General features: G+C 39.5%; 1 protein-coding gene across 1 annotated transcript in view; it reads right to left on the bottom strand.

The window, feature by feature from the left end:
- sptbn4a (spectrin, beta, non-erythrocytic 4a) overlaps positions 1-7,301 on the bottom strand; it is a 39,216-nt gene extending 31,915 nt beyond the window's left edge. The window contains 1 exon segment of the mRNA XM_067439195.1: positions 7,155-7,301. Within this exon segment, the coding sequence (XP_067295296.1) occupies positions 7,155-7,277 (123 nt within the window). The 5' untranslated portion in view covers positions 7,278-7,301.
- Positions 7,302-16,738: the final 9,437 nt, after the last annotated feature.

The following is a 16,738-nucleotide window of genomic DNA, read 5'->3' as shown; positions in this document are numbered from 1 at the left end:
TGGCAACACTGGCTGCATGGATGCGCAGGGAGTTCTTACCCAGAATGGAAACATAAAGGCAATTTAAACCCTAGGCTAATAGTCAAGCAATCTTCCTTGACGACAGTGGTCCTGACAGAAATACAGTCCTAGTAATTGTCTTTGTGTTTTTGGCCTTAATAAATAAAGTTATGACACTAAACTGTCAGTAATAAAATAAACAAAATAAATATTTAAACTACAAGCAATAGCCCAAATACAATAGAAAAGTCAGTCTAAATGTAATTTTCGGGTAGAGACTGCATAGTCTTCACTCTATAAATTAAATATTGATCAATCCTTATTAAAGGGTTACTTCAGTGATTAGCATATGGCTTTCTATCAGTAGAAACCCTGGAGTATATTCGAATGATCGTGCTCTTATATCCCCCTGAGACGAGAGATTTATGCATTTTATTTCTGGAAAAATTACTCCGGTACATCAGTAAAATGCTTGGCCAGACGCTAAAGACTACAGCCAGCAGAGGGAGCTATTTCCGCATGTTTTCAGCTTGCACATGGGGGATGGGGTCGCACTCACAGCTCAGCTGCAGGCATTCATGGAAACGGTGCGGCCGGCAGAGCAAAGTGAGTATTTTATCTTCTCAAGTTAATTCTTATGAAAGTTAATCTTCCAAAGGCATGAACTGAAAACGTGCCAGACTGAACATGCACTGAGAATTACTGCCGCGAGCGTGGACGCGTTTACCTCAGCTCTCATCACGAGAGCTCATTCAGCTCATCACGATGCGTGTAATCTGACTCCTGCTGCGTGTGTCCTGACACTTCCTCAGCGGCTAAATCACAATATAGTGAACAGACACGTTCAGTTTTTAATTGTAGTGTCTGTTCTCAAACTGAACTGATTTTATGAAGATGAACACGGTGGTGGGAAAGTAAAAGTGATTCAGGAGCGGTGGCCTCACAGGGAAGCGAAGCATTCTGGGAATTGTAGTCTTTCATCCCCATGAGAGAAAAACACGTTTTCTGTCTTTTCTCAGTCTAGAAAGCACCAAATTCAAAAAATAATTTCACATTTCTACTACATTAATGACCCAGTTTAGATACAGATTCATCTTCCCAGCGCTGAAGTACCCCTTTAAAGTTATTCAATGAAGAACAGTAAGTGATTTTTTCACTGTCTTTTGTTGTTTTATTAGCATAGAAAACAATGACAGTAGCAGGAATATTAAGATGCTGTTACTTTAAGAGCTGCACGGATCCAATATACTACTACACATGCATTTTATTTCTCACCTGTTTATGTTCACTTAAGATATAACCAACTATGTTTACAAGGATACTCGCCCGGGACTGGCATTTTTTTACGTCATTTTGTGTGAATATATCCGTTCAAGCGCAAGATGATGTGAAAGAGCTAAATTCAGCATTCGAACGCTGTCAAAGATACAGCACACATAACTTCTCACACTATTGAACTGAGTTCCCTTTCACGTCTTCTTGTATATTTAAATTTGCAAGGCTTAAAAACACATAAAATTTGATCAAATTTGGCAATGCAGCACTAGCCCAACCAGACAAGTGACAATTGTGTCAAATGTCCCAAGCAACATTACTATACTGAATGACAGTAAGTCTTTATTGTCGAGCCCTTCAACTCTTTACGTTCATTTAACACTTTTAACTCATTTAAGACTGTGCGTACGAGGATAATCAACAAAACGGGAATACTGACATAAAACATTTGAATACATACCTATACATGCTAGAATGGCTGTTTGTTTGAAATTATGGACATTCTGACCATTTCTGTTCCATTCAAGAATGCATAAATCTATAGATAAATGAGTGGGGTGCCGTTATCGGCGTTAACGTGCTGCGTTAACGTGAGACTCTTATCATGCGTAAAAAAAAAATAACCCTGTTAATCTATTCTCAAAGTTGAGTTGGGAGCTGGGTCTACACCAGCGTTTCACAAACGGGGTACCGTCTGACGAGAGCAGGGATGCCGTGTAAAAGGTGCCGGGACGCACTTACACCGCGGTTCATCTCACATCTGATGACGCATCTTTAATATGGTTTGCAACTTGAAAATAATGCTTTATGCATGTTTCTGTCCATGGATACACATGCTGGCTTCTCAGTGATGCACTAAAACAACAGCGATAATAAAAGAAAAACGTGGGCAAAACGGCCTTTCTTTGTAAACTGTTCAGTGCATGCGAGTGCTGCCGTATGTTTGAATATGACCAGTCATTTTCTCCGTCATCACCCGTGTGTAGAGCCAGAAGACGCGAGTGAGGATTTGTGCATGCCGAGAGAAGATTTGTCTCTGTGCACTCGTCCCAAAGTGCGCACACGTCTCACAGCGCACAAATATTGAGTTATCTTTCAAGTCTTGCGCTTGAACGGACACACACACAGAGGGTGTGTCAACATGTCCATCTTGATGAGTATCCAAGCAGACATAAGCACTATTCGCATTATCTAGGGTACCTCTGTGATTAGTATTATCTAGGGACCTCTGTGATTTAGAAATTACTCCCCCACATCTGAGTTTTGCGTGGCACATTTGCACGGGATAAGCAAGCCTGTGATTTTACTCGAATTTACTGACTTCTCCCGGATATGATGTCAAGACTTCGTTATAGATATAGCTGTATGAAATCAAAAACAGGCATCAATATCGTTTTGATTATTTTGTAGTAATAAATAAACATAATTTCGTTCAGGAATCAGATTTCATTTATCACGAGTGAGAAGCTGACAATATACGGCGGAAGATTCAGTTTCAAAAGTAAATGTAAAAGCGCCTATTTAAACAAGCTTGTCATTGTACTGTACTGTACTGTTCTGTTATGTTTTTCATTAAGAACAGAATTTATGTTAATATTAAACGCACCATTCAATCAGTTTACTCCCAAATTGATACTCATTCTAAAGTGAAAGTATAATCCGTGCGGCTGCACAGGAATTCATAACAGTGCACGTTATGAATGCTGACTTTATTCTTTGTGAAAGATAAAGATAGAAATGCTCACAGGAAGAAAAAAAACTTGCAAAAATTATATACGATCCGCCTAATCCTGGCCAAATCACAGAGATGCCGATTCGCACGGGACTAATATTATCACAGGACCTCTGTGTTTGGCGAAATATGTTAGGTAATTTGCGGGGGAATTTTTACTTTACAAATTACAGGCATGGCCGATTCGCACGGCATTAAGATCACAGACATTCTCTGCAATTATTACAAATCACCAGAGGTCCCTAGATAATACTAGTCCCGTGCGAATGGGGCTATAGTCTGAGTTTGAATATGCCTTAAGTGAACTTTATACTGTCGAGAAAGACAACGCATATCCCTGCATTATGTCTTAAAGGGGCAGTAACCTTTACTCAATGTCAAACAAAAGATAGGGACATCACTCACTGCTCTTGATGGAATAGCTTGTGTAAATTTAATATGGATTAATATTTATTTTAAACTGTGAAATATGCAATTATTTAATTATTTCAATTATTTCTTTATTTAATTTCTCTAAAAACTAATGTTAGACCTACCTGAAAAACCTAAAAAAAGCATTGTTTATTTTATTAGTATCTTTGCTCAATAGTATTTATTTGTGCTGCTGCTTGTATTTAAGTTATTTGTTCTTATTTTCTTTATTTTTATTTGACAGTAGTCCTTTCTCCCTGAACATAGTAAATACAGAACCGTACCGAAACCGTGAACCTAAAACCGTGATACAAACCGAACCGTGAGCAATCTGTACCGTTACACCACTAGCGTAACGTACGTGAGAGGGTAGCACACACATTCTGAAAGCCTTCGGCAGAATTCAGATGAGCCATTTTAATCTAGATTAAAGGGGCACTATGTAGTATTTTTGCAGTAAAATATCCAAAAACCACTAGGCCGGTGTTATATATTTTGTTCAGTTGAGTACCTACAATATCCCAAATGTTTTCAACTATTTGTAAATTGTGAGAAAATTGCTATTTTAAGTAAGGACCGGGACGTTTCAGCATAGCGTTTGACAAAGTCACCTGTCAATTGCGTCATATCTGTGCTACCCTCGGTTTCGGGTTTTATTTGGCAGGAGCGCTTTACTCTTAGCAGTGTGAACAAGTGAACGCACAGAGTAACCTCATAGCATCATTTTCAACACTCTAAATGTATCTAATATGATAAACAGAGCTGCATTACCTCATAATCATAACCGGAAGAGCGGATCAGTGCGGGCACCCGGCAAATGTGTCCCATCCCGCTCAAAATAAAAGTCCCGGTGTTCGCGAGCCGTGTTTGTATAAAAACCGCTCCAGCAGCTGTGATCAGGTCCACAACACTCTGTCCTGCTCTGCTTTACTCTACAGTAACATTAATAACCGCATGCATGAATGTGATTTCTGCCCGAGTCCTATTTTCCACCGGCTGTAAGGTGAAGACCACATTTCCCAAGATACTGCGCTCAAACTTTGCGTCATCAAACTACACATTTGTTTTGAATAGGCACTCTCCAGTGGACGGAAAGTTGCATAGTGCACCTTTAATTTCAAAATGAATCTAGATTAATCTATGCCCACAAAATAAAAATAATCTATGCCCATCTCTAAAATAAATTAATCTAATAAAATTATGTTTTTAGCTAAATTTCCCAGTCCTATGTCCCTTGTCCCATACATTAAAAATAACTCTATTAACCAAATAAGTCTTTCTTGCCATATGAAATGATTTAAAGGGCATAAACCAGTCTCATTGCAGCCTGAAAACTGATTGTTGACTTTAATCATTTCTGTAAAAGGGCTGTTCCTCTAGGCAAGCTCTAACACAGAAGTATCAGAAAATAAACACAAGTGACATTTAAAATCAGCTTGAGTAAAGATTAGCTTAATTATGACAAAGTAGTACAGTCAGCCCAAAGGCTACAGAGTTTAGCATCTTACATCATTCCTTGGTGAACTGTGAATAGCAGCAAATTTCAATAGTAATAAATGGAAAGAAATACGAGAAGAGAAAACAAGACGAAAACAGCAAGATAGCTGGCCCACAACATCTAATAAACCATTCAGAGTACTGTAATTCAAATGTGGCACAAATCCACCACAAGCACACATTGAAGAATCAACAAAGCATTTCAGTTATTATTCATCAAATCATCTATGCAGCAAAATACATCTGAAATTTCTGGTCATGGTTGGATTGTTTACCACATACAAACACACTATTCAATAAAGACAGAAACCATTGTTGCAAACTCAAAGCTTCTTCACATAAGTTTATGTTCTTCACATCTGGACATCACAACCTTGCTTTGACCAACACTACATACTTTCATCTTTGTCCAAAGAGCAAGTACATCTGTGCATATTAATTGATTCATATTTTGCACAATCAAACTCTTGGTTTCGTACATTCTATTACAATTTATCCTTTGTAAAACATTTAGCACATGCTTATTGGTCAAATTTTCACCGACTGTCAGCATGAAAAATGAACAGTAGCAGCCTCTATGCAGTCATCCAGCAACACACGATGTAACATGTCACATGGATCCTCGCCATTTTCTGTGATCAGCAATACTAGAAGATATCTTACTTATACCATCATACCTTTTAGACTGATTAACATACTAATTATATTAAAGTTCCTGGCATCCCACAAGATACCGTATGGTTTCAGACACTTCACAGTGCCATTTGAAACCCAACCATCACACATCAGCTGCACCAGGATGTCCTGTTGTGTATCAGGTCATGATAAGCAATCTTTCAGGACAGCATGTACCAGATCAGAACAGGTCACCTGGGATCAAATATTGAATTAGAGGACATCATAAAGCACTGTAGACTATCTGAAACAGAGCATGTCATTTAACATGCTATACACCATTCAAAGGCAACTGATATTAAAAATAAGATGTGAATACTTTAAGGACAGCAGAGGATCCTTCTTTTCCGCCAGCCTTGTCTATCCACTACTGCTCTTCAAGCTTTCAATGACCATTATCACCATCAAAGCCTCTTCTCATTTACACTACCAAGGTTTTTTTGTGAGAATATCAGCTTGAGCTTGACACTCAAACAGTTGTTGTCATTGGCAAATGTGAATGTAAGCATCAAAACATTAGAATTCACAGTATGAAATATGGATAACAATAAGACATTTTCTATAATAATGGAGAGAAAACGCCCTTCAAGAAATTGTGCTGTCCTCGTCTTGAATCAAAAAAAAATTCTCAATACATCCTCAATCAAGGACAAATGCCCTCAACTAATCCACAACGAATGTCGAATCTGTCCTCGACCAATCCACAACCAATAAAGAATCTTTCCTCAGTTTATTCTTAACGATTCCTGAACATATCCTCAATGTGTCCTTAACTTAATCTTGACTAATCCTGAATCCATCTCAAGTAAATCTTCAACTCATCCTTAACGCAGTCTTTTTCTATCATACTTCTTATGCAATCAGATTTTTTACCCACAATCACTCTTGGCTCTGTATTTATTTCCATACTTTCCAAAATAAAGGTCTAAATAGCATTTATACTTATATAAATTAAGTATTCTAATCCAAGTTAAAGTTTATTATGCTCACCAAGACTGCATTTAATTGATCAAAAATATAGTACAATGTTATTATTTAAAATAACAATTTTCAATTTTTAATATATTGTAAATTGATTTATTCCTGTGATAGCAATGCTGAATTTTTAGCAGGAATTACTGTCACAATATTTTTTTTAGAAATCATTTTAATAAGCTGATTTGGTGCATGAGAAACATTTCTTATTATTCCTATTATTGTCAGTGATGAAAACAGTTGTGCTGCTTGATATTTTTGTGTAAATCATGATACTTTAAAAAAAAAATGGATGAATAGAAAGTTTAAAAGCATTTATTTTAAATATATAATATAAATATAAACTGCATCCTGCATCCTTGCTGAATAAAGGTTAATTTATTTTTTCGTTCTTTTTTTGTTTTTTGTTATTATATATCAATATACATTTACAAAGAAACTGTGGTCATGTATGAACAAGTCAATGTGTTGAACATGTCTTAGGGCCCATGGAGTCACCTGAAGAGCACCTTGTGTAAGTAGCATTCTCCTGTATATGATTCTTTTTCTCCTCTCTCACATTTCTTTCATTTCAGCCCTTGTGACTCACCTGTTCGATCTTGGCAAGCCATTCTTTGTTGCGGGCCAGTTCAGCCATGAAGGCCTGGTGCTTCATCCATTTCCTGTGCAGCTTCTGAGCTTCATCTCGAGCTCCATCGCGAGCTGTCAGCATCCTATCGGCCTCTGGGAGCTCGGCTCAGCTATACCATACACACACACACACACACACATGCACAGAGCAGTCAGCAGACAGCTACGACACAGACACACACTGTCACAATCTTTTAGCCATCATTTACCCACACACACACACACACACACACACACACGAAGCACTAAGCCCCATATGTTCAATTGCAATACAACATTGCAGCACCACCACCACACACACTTCCCAAAAATCTCCAGAGCATAGGAGAGAGCAGCACCTCAGCAGAATGTCAGCAGCAGTAGGGTCTGGAGCTCAGGGGTGGGGGATCCACTGGGTCTTCATGTCCTCCAGGTTAACGTCCAGGCCCCTGCAGTTCTGCTGCAGTATCCGTGCGTCAGTCCAATGGCTCAGAAAAAACAACCGGTATGCACACACACGCAAGACAGACACCCACCGAAAGCGTTCAGTCTCCTAGAGAATCTTCAGCGGCACTGATTCCAGCTGTTTCCTGCAAAAAAACACCGCATTATAATCCCTCAGGTGACACAAGAACCAAATGCCACGTCTTTGCCTGCCTGTATACGTCCGCGTCAGGGCGAAGCTCTGGTTTCAGCGCTGCGTCCGGAATCGCTACGCCGTCCTGCTGTCGACCTGGGTGGATGGGGGGCTCGGAGGAGGAGTGGGAGGAGTTGCCAATGTACGTGTATGTTGGGGGGGGGATAGCAGATTTAGACACCTAAAGACACAAGTTACCCTCTTTGAATGAGCTCACGCACTCGCAAACATCGTGCTGCGGAGAATCCAACGGCTGAATGGATGCACACGTGTGCTTTTGTGGGCAGATTCTCATGTGCTCTAGTGTGATTGCAATGCAGCATGCTGCAGTCTCTCTCTCTCACTCTCTCTCTCTCTCTCTCTCTCTCTCTCTCTCTCTCTCTCAGTGCAGAGAAAACCACCTCAATCCCATCAACACACTTTACTGCAGTGCTTCAGAGTGAGGGAGGGAGGGAGGGAGAACAAGAAAGAGGGAGAGGCAGAGAGAACGAGAGAGAGAGCGAGAGAGAGAGAAGGAAAAAGGGAGGGGGTGGTAAGGATGAAGGCAAAGGGAGGTGGCAGAGACAGAGGAGAGAGAGAGAGAGAGAGAGAGAGAGAGAGAGAGAGAGAGAGAGAGAGAGAGAGAGAGAGAGAGAGAGAGAGAGAGAGAGAGAGACAGAGGGGGGAAAAGACGAGCTGTAAGGATGGAATGTTGGCTACAAAGGGAGATAGAAATACTGTAGGAGAAATGCACCTCATAAAGGGCAAGGAAAAAGAGAAAGGGGAGAGACAGGTGTAAAGGAAAGGGAAGAATAAGTAGCGACATTTTTCAGTGTCACTAGGGACGTTTAGCTGCACCGCGGGGGCAGGCGGGTGGGCACGTGTGTGTGTGTGTGTGTTAGGGGACAGCAAGGAAAAGAGAACAGATTGGTTTAGAAAACAACCACAGGGATGCTAAGGCATTGGAGGTCACAGTCTCAGCAGCAGTGCTGGGCAGATGCCTCTGTGTGTGTGTGTGTGTGTGTGTGTGTGTGTGTGTGTGTGTGTGTGTGTGTGTGTGTGTGTGTGTGTGTGTGTGTGTGTGTGTGTGTGTGTGTGTGTGTGTGTGTGTGTGTGTGTGTGTGTGTGTGTGTGTGTGTGTGTAAGGACATTCAGAAAGGAAGATAGGGAAATGTGTGTAATTACATGTGCACTGAAAAAGATACTGGAGAAAATAACCTGAGAGGTGGATTGCATCATGACAAAGGTCAAAAGGGAAGCCTGATGGTTCAATGGGGGATATCTTGACTGTGTGTCTATAAGGCATCTGTCATCATTTCAAACAGCTGAGTGAGAGCAGAGGAAAGGACACACACATGTCACTGTAGCATAGCTGCTTCCAATTTAAAGAGACAGGCGCATGTTTTAGAAATGCACACACCTAGAAAATAGAGATTTGGACAGGAATATTTTTGAATAAACTGAAGGATTTTTTTGCTTTCAGAAACAATTGAAGCAATTAAGCCGTAATGTTATTAACTGCAGGATTTGGATTAAGAGGAAACTAGAGAAAAGGATTATACAATGTTAATAACAGAATCTGTATGAAACCCTAGATGCTTGTTATATTTTAGCAAATGGTTTGCACAAGAATTAAATTAAACTGCATGGAATCAAAATGTGTAGCTTTTAATGTTTTATTTGAGATATGCTAGTGCAAAACCGGCGTCTGCAAGGAATTTGCCAGTAAAAAAAAATACTGCATGTATTTTAACAGTAATAAATAATGCAAACACACATACACACATCTATATACAAACACAACCACGATAAACTTAGATGATAACAGACAAAGGAAACTTAGAGCTTAAATACACAGATGACGATACACTGAAACAGAACAGGTATAGCTAACTAATAACCAAAGAAAACTAAGTAGGAACTCAATCAGGTAAATTAAGAATCACAGTTTAAACGAAACCAGAACTGACTACACATACTCTATATGTGTATATATGTGTGTATATATATATATATATATATATATATATATATATATATATATATATATATATATATATATATATATATATATATATATATATATATATAAGGTAACGAGGATTCTGCAATGTAAAGAGTATTTCTGCACCTTTGTTGAGTGGGTGGTGGTAAACAATGGATTCACCATCGGCCCAGCGGAGGATTTTACCAGCCCCATTCCTGGTCCAGAGCCCATCACCTAACACGTTCATATACGATGCCAAAGCCCACCACAGACAGAGAGAGAGAGCCTGCTGCAATGAACAAGCCATGAGAACTTAGCTACCCCTGTCCCGGAGCCCGAGCCCCCAACAGAGTCTGAAAAGGTGTGCCAGTCTGCAAAATCCTGTGCCAGTGTGTGACTACTAGTGAAGCTGGCCTCTACATATCATTTTAAAATAGAAGATGCTTACCTTAATCTCCCATCCCCCATAATCCCGTTCAGCTCAAAGTCTCTTGTGTCTCCAGAGTTCCTGCCCAACTTCCCTTTCCCTGGTCTCCACCTCCAGCCACTGAAACCATCACTTCACTTCTGTCCGTCGACCTATCGGCTTTGCCTTGGCTCCTCTCTCTCTCAGCCCTCTACGGTTCCGACTTGGCTGGACGTCACCCTGACCACATCTCTCCACCCTTTCGGATTATTTTGGCTCTGCCTTCTCTCTGGCTCCACCTCGGACGCACATCGCCATGGTTTGATCTCCATGAACAGTGATGTTGCCCCATCTCATCTGCTTTCCATCTGCACCCAGGTTTCATTTCAATCAGCTTTGTTTATGTCAGTCATCCCATGGACATAGTAAGGTAAGTCTCCACCATGGCTCCTCCCTCAGTTGACACCACCATGGACTATCGGCCTAAGCTGCTCTCTAGGTCAATGGACTGGCTAACGCTCTTTAATGACACTCTTCACAGAGCGTTTAAACAGATACACACAGGAGAATTTGAAAGCAGGCATCTATCAGCAGATCCGTCTATCAGTGGATATGTTGGGGATGCGTTGATAGAACTCGATTTCAAATGCTCCCGTGTATATCTGTGCAAGTGCTTGGTGAAGAGTGTTGATCACTGTAGCCAATCACAGACATATATGTTGAGTGCATGAACACAATGGCATATCAGAGGTGTTAAGAATCCATGGAAGGTATTTAAGCGCTCAAAACGCTAGAGGGAAATGTTGGTATATAGAAGTTTAAAGCCGGATTTGGATACAAAAAGATTTCCCAAGCTTTAAACATCCCAAGGAGCACTGTGCAAGCGATAATATTGAAATGGAAGGAGTATCAGACCACTGCAAATCTACCAAGACCTGGCCGTCCCTCTAAACTTTCAGCTCATACAAGGAGAAGACTGATCAGAGATGCAGTCAAGAGGCCCATGATCACTCTGGATGAACTGCAGAGATCTACAGCTGAGGTTGGAGACTCTGTCCATAGGACAACAATCAGGGACAGGGAAGATGGTTAAAATTGATGGGAAGATGGGTGGAGCCAAATACAGGACCATTCTGGAAGAAAACCTGATGGAGTCTGCAAAAGACCTGAGACTGGGACGGAGATTTGTCTTCCAACAAGATAATGATCCAAAACATAAAGCAAAATCTACAATGGAATGGTTCAAAAATAAACATATCCAGGTGTTAGAATGACCAAGTCAAAGTCCAGACCTGAATCCAATCGAGAATCTGTGGAAAGAACTGAAAACTGCATTTCACAAACGCTCTCCATCCAACCTCACTGAGCTCGAGCTGTTCTGCAGGAGGAATGGGCAAAAATTTCAGTCTCTCGATGTGAAAAACTGATAGAGACATACCTCAAGTGACTCACAACTGTAATCACAGTAAAAGGTGGCGCTACAAAGTATTGACTTAAAGGGGCCGAATAATTTTGCACGCTCAAATTTTCAGTTTTTGATTTGTTAAAAAAGTTTGAAATATCCAATAAATTTCATTCCACTTCATGATTGTGTCCCACTTGTTGTTGATTCTTCACAAAAAATTACAGTTTCATATCATTATGTTTGAAGCCTGAAATGTGGCAAAAGGTCGCAAAGTTCAAGGGGGCCGAATACTTTCGCAAGGCACTGTACATATATACAGTAGAGATCAAAATTAGAGAACAACATACAATTTCCTTCAGCCTACTCCAAAAGTGAATCAGGTTCTTCATCAGCGTCCCATTCTGGCAGGTCTGCAGGCACAAAAAAAATGTGGTGGTGAAAAATCCTTTAAATTGAAATGAAATCCACTGTGGGATTTCAAATTTGAGAATCTGTTTAAGATCTGCTGATCTTACATCCTGACATGACATCACTAAATGGATAGTGTATTTGCAATTTAAGGTGCCCTTATGCATGACTGTTTCGCCAAACATTCTTATATATTCGGGTCGTTAGTGACCCGGATCTATATTAAACATGGATAGACCTCTATATGTCATGATAATATATAAAGCTCCTGATGTTAAGAGGAATTACAAAATAATAAAATAAAACATATTTCGTTACCTTTTGGAGCTTGGAAGGGTTTAGTTTGAGCAAATGTTTTATACAATCATGATCCCTTTGTCCTTGTCCGTTTCATTCAGCGTCTGACTCATATTCGCGATCTCGCCAAGCGGCAACCTCCCGGTATCTCTCTTGAAGCCAATACGAAAGTAATGTAAACTGCAATTCCTCAACTGGCCTCTAGGGGTTCAGGCTCTAGGGGTACAGGCTCCAGAAGGAAGCAGAATCTCATTGAGCCCCATGTTAAAATTCTCAACTTTACAGCAGAAAAAAACATGTTTACAGCCTGGTACAAATTGTGGTTTTGGCCTATACGGCTAAATTTGATCTTCATGACAACTGTGAGGGGGGTGAATTTTTTTTATAACTCATTCGTTTACATTATATAAAGCCTGCATAATTAAGGGCATGGTTACAGGTGGATAGCAATTTATCCGCCATCTATAGTCATTGTGTCACCCATAGACCGTAAAAAATATGGACGACTCGACATCATGCGTTTCCGCTTGCCATATTTGAAGCTTTCAGGCGGCCTGCAAGGCGCTGACATCTTGGGACCGAGTCTGCACAGTAGCGATTTCGGGACCGGAGTTGTGCAGTAGAGCGCAGGAATTAGAGCAGGAAGTACAGCTGCGATATCAAAAGCCCACCCACACTCAAATGCAGAACAATGAATTATGTTGGTGTGAAATAAACAGTTATGGAAATGTGGAAATTAAAGCTAAAGCTCCAATCTGCTCCCAAAAATTCGGGAAAAAGTCTGTTAGTGTCTCAGTGACAACTTCACTCAGAGAAGACGTTGATCTCAGTTGTCAATCATGATGTCACACCCCCCGTTTTTAAAGCATCAAATAACTAACTAAAACTAAACTTATTTTAAAAACAAACACTTGAAATGAAATCATTGTGATGATAACTGCCTTCAATGTCATAAACTAACTTTGGGGGAAAAATATTTGAAGTGTAATTTTATTGTTTAGTTTGCCTTGTGTCCATTAGAAAACACAGAGGGGCGGCTATACTGGGACCGGTCACCGGGGGGCAATCGAGGCGCGAAAGCTTCAGTATTCAGTAAGTTCTGAGAGGGAGACTGAAGGCTTGGTGTCACCTCATCGCGCACATCCCGCCTTTTTGCCCATCTTCTGTTATCCGGGAGTGACACGCGATGACTCGCTCGCAAGATGGCAACGCCCAGCTCGCCCCTACTTTAAGCTTCAGAACGGCTTATCGGATTTTTATTTTTATTTTTTACAGTCTATGGATCTCACGCATACTAAGTTACTCCAAAATCATTTTCAAGGTCTTTAAAATCAATAGGCTACTTTGATCACTGACAGCTTCTTGAGCACATCCTTAATCAAGTGACACTGACACTAATATCTGATTGCATTCAGTACTTGCTCTCTGCAGTAAATCACTAAGCCATTCAAGTTTTGCAGATTTTCTGCCTGAGGTAACTATGAGTGTAACGTCACTTCATAATTGCATATCAGACATTGCCACCTTGTGGAATAAAGGTGAATTACACCTATTTTGTCATTATAGACTAATTTATCATTGTGCAAACAATATAGCCTACATACATCGTACACACCTTGTGTCGTTAGCGACCCTACAAAAAAACTAGTGGAAAACAGGAATTCAGTTATAATTCTATTATTTTTCTTCTTATATTGTTTTAAATTGATTGTTTGAGGATACTAAGAAGGTTGATGTCTAACTCTAAAAATAGAATGATAAGGAGGGTAGTGAATGATGTCTCGGGTCGCTAACTCGGTCAAGGTGAAGATGATAACATCTGATGAACGATTATTAAGCCATCTAGGAGTTTTCTGTCAGTTCTTGATGTCATTCTCCATATTTGTAGTTAAATGAGCAAAGAACTTGAGGCTAGCTTCTGCCTGTGGTGGCTAATGCTGATTGTATTCGGGCTCATAAAAATCTGGGCTAATAACTGTTTACATCTTTTAAATACTTTGTTTTAACTTGTGGCCTGAATGCTTTTCTTCACCTGTGCCCTAAATTGTGTATAAAACTACAATGAATAGTTTCTTAAACAAACTTAATGACTGCAGCTACCAAACACAGCGCCTGCTGAAGACACCGACCGGCAGGTCTTTACTTTGCTTTTCCTCATTAATTGCTTTTGTCATACAAGCTGTAGTTTTCCTGTGCCTAACTAACTGTTTACTAGTATTTTGCTGACATAAACTAATACTTATATTTTGCTTATTAGAAGAAGCACATGCATTATCTTTGTTTATTTTCTTCATTTCATAGGCCTAACTTAGTTTGTTTTTCCATTTTTAACTTTAAAGATGTAAATATTTTTTTGCAACCAAGTGTGCCCAGTCAAACAATTACAGATTTAAAAAAATCAAATTAAAAAGCAATATGAGCATAAGAGAGGGTTACACTTACAACTTCGACGTAGTTTTCGTAAATTCGCTGGTTGGTCGGCATAAACTTGTCTCCTGACCCTGTCCCCTGTTTAAATAAAAGGTAAAGGCCTTCAACTGTTTGGCGCCCCCCTGTGGACAACATCCTCTGCATTCCTAAAAGAAACCAAATAATCAGAAGAAATTATTACGGAATACAAATGCGAAAGAATTTACAAAAATAAATATGCTTTTTGCCTATATGAACGATGATATCATAATATCACATTCTATATTGTACACTAAATTGTCACAAATAAAATAACCGGTTAGCTATACAAATACAGACACACCATGCAAAAAATAGACCTTCATATACATGACTGTATGAGTTCTGTGTTCCAATACGATTTTTATTTATTTAAAGGGACTTCACCCAGAAAAAAAGAAAATTCTGCCATAATTATTATTCACCCTTAGGTTTTTCCAACCCTGTATTAGTTTCTTTATTCTGCTGAACACAAATATTTTGACAGATATTTTGAATATGGGTAACCAACACGTTAATAGGAACCCACAGAGGTCAATAGTAAGGAACATAACACTATGGAAGTCAATGGGATCCATTAAATGTTTGGTTAACAACATTTCTCAAAATATCAGTTCATGTTGCGCTAACATTATTGGCTCTAACAATAATGGGAAAACTATAGTAGTGAAAATCGCCACGGATCCTTCAACATGACATTATCACAAAATGTCACAATTTGTTTACTGCATTAGGCCAGATGAAGTCCTATCTGGTCAAAGCAGTGCTTAATTTCTAATAAAATGTCAGTATGTTAATGTTAATTTCTTTTGGGTTGCAAATCAGACACATTTTCTCAATTGCTGGATCTTAAAAAACATCCCTACACACACACACACACACACACACACACACACACACACACACACACACACACACACACACACACACACACACACACACACACACACAAACACACACACAAACACACACACACACACACACACACACACACACACACACACACAAACACACACACATGGTTTGTTTTTTTGTCTTTTCAAATTATTTCACTTTAATTAACCTCGTTAATCTGCATGAAGGGAGCAATGGAAAGGCAAACATGTACAATCAGGTGTTATTAATCAAAGCTCCAGGAGCATGCCCGTATTTGTGTGTGTGTGTGTGTGTGTGTGTGTGTGTGTGTGTGTGTGTGTGTGTGTGTGTGTGTGTGTGTGTGTGTGTGTGTGTGTGTGTGTGTGTGTAGTTGAGAGGGTGATTTTGTTTAGAAGGCATGTTAAGCTAAACCATGAATGTGGAGGCGTGAATTACTTACATCTAGCAGGCCAGTATAATGTGCAGTATGCACTACAAAAGCACCTTGAAGACATTGGGTCAGGCAGATGTTATTATTGCTCATCAGGAATGACCTAGTGAGTGTCGCCATGGTGATGATACTGGCAGCCAGCAGCATGCTGCATGTGCCAGTCCATATAAACATCTCAGATGGCCAGTAGGCACACAGCTGCACTGCCAGTTTTTTTTTTCTACTAGCCATTTGTTCGTTAACTATTCTCTGGTAGCTATTCTCTAACAAACCAAACAATAACAAATGAGGAACACCAATAAAAAAAGCATTACTAAATATTACCATGTTTATAACCTCACCTCTGATTTATTCATGATTTAGGCCAAGTACAATTAGCCTAATAAAACAAATAATCTACATACATTACCTCAAAATAAATTAATCCATCAATCAATCAATCAACTTTATTTATATTATAGCGCTTTTACAATCATGATTGTGTCAAAGCAGCTTCACAGTGTCAAACAGGACAATACTGCAACAAAATTAGATTTGGCTGTACAGTCGTTCTGGAGAAAACAGTGATCAGCTTATTTTAATTTATCATATAGCGACAATGTTGGCAGATCTGTATTATAGTTTATAGAATTAATTAAAGCCTAATTCATACATTTTATTTGTATAATTAGTTGAATAATTTGATCATAAT

The sequence above is a fragment of the Pseudorasbora parva genome, chromosome 3, assembly GCF_024679245.1.
Source record: "Pseudorasbora parva isolate DD20220531a chromosome 3, ASM2467924v1, whole genome shotgun sequence".
Lineage (NCBI taxonomy): Eukaryota > Metazoa > Chordata > Actinopteri > Cypriniformes > Gobionidae > Pseudorasbora > Pseudorasbora parva.
The sequence above is the reverse complement of the archived record's forward strand: the minus strand, read 5'-3'. Positions and strand labels throughout refer to the sequence as shown.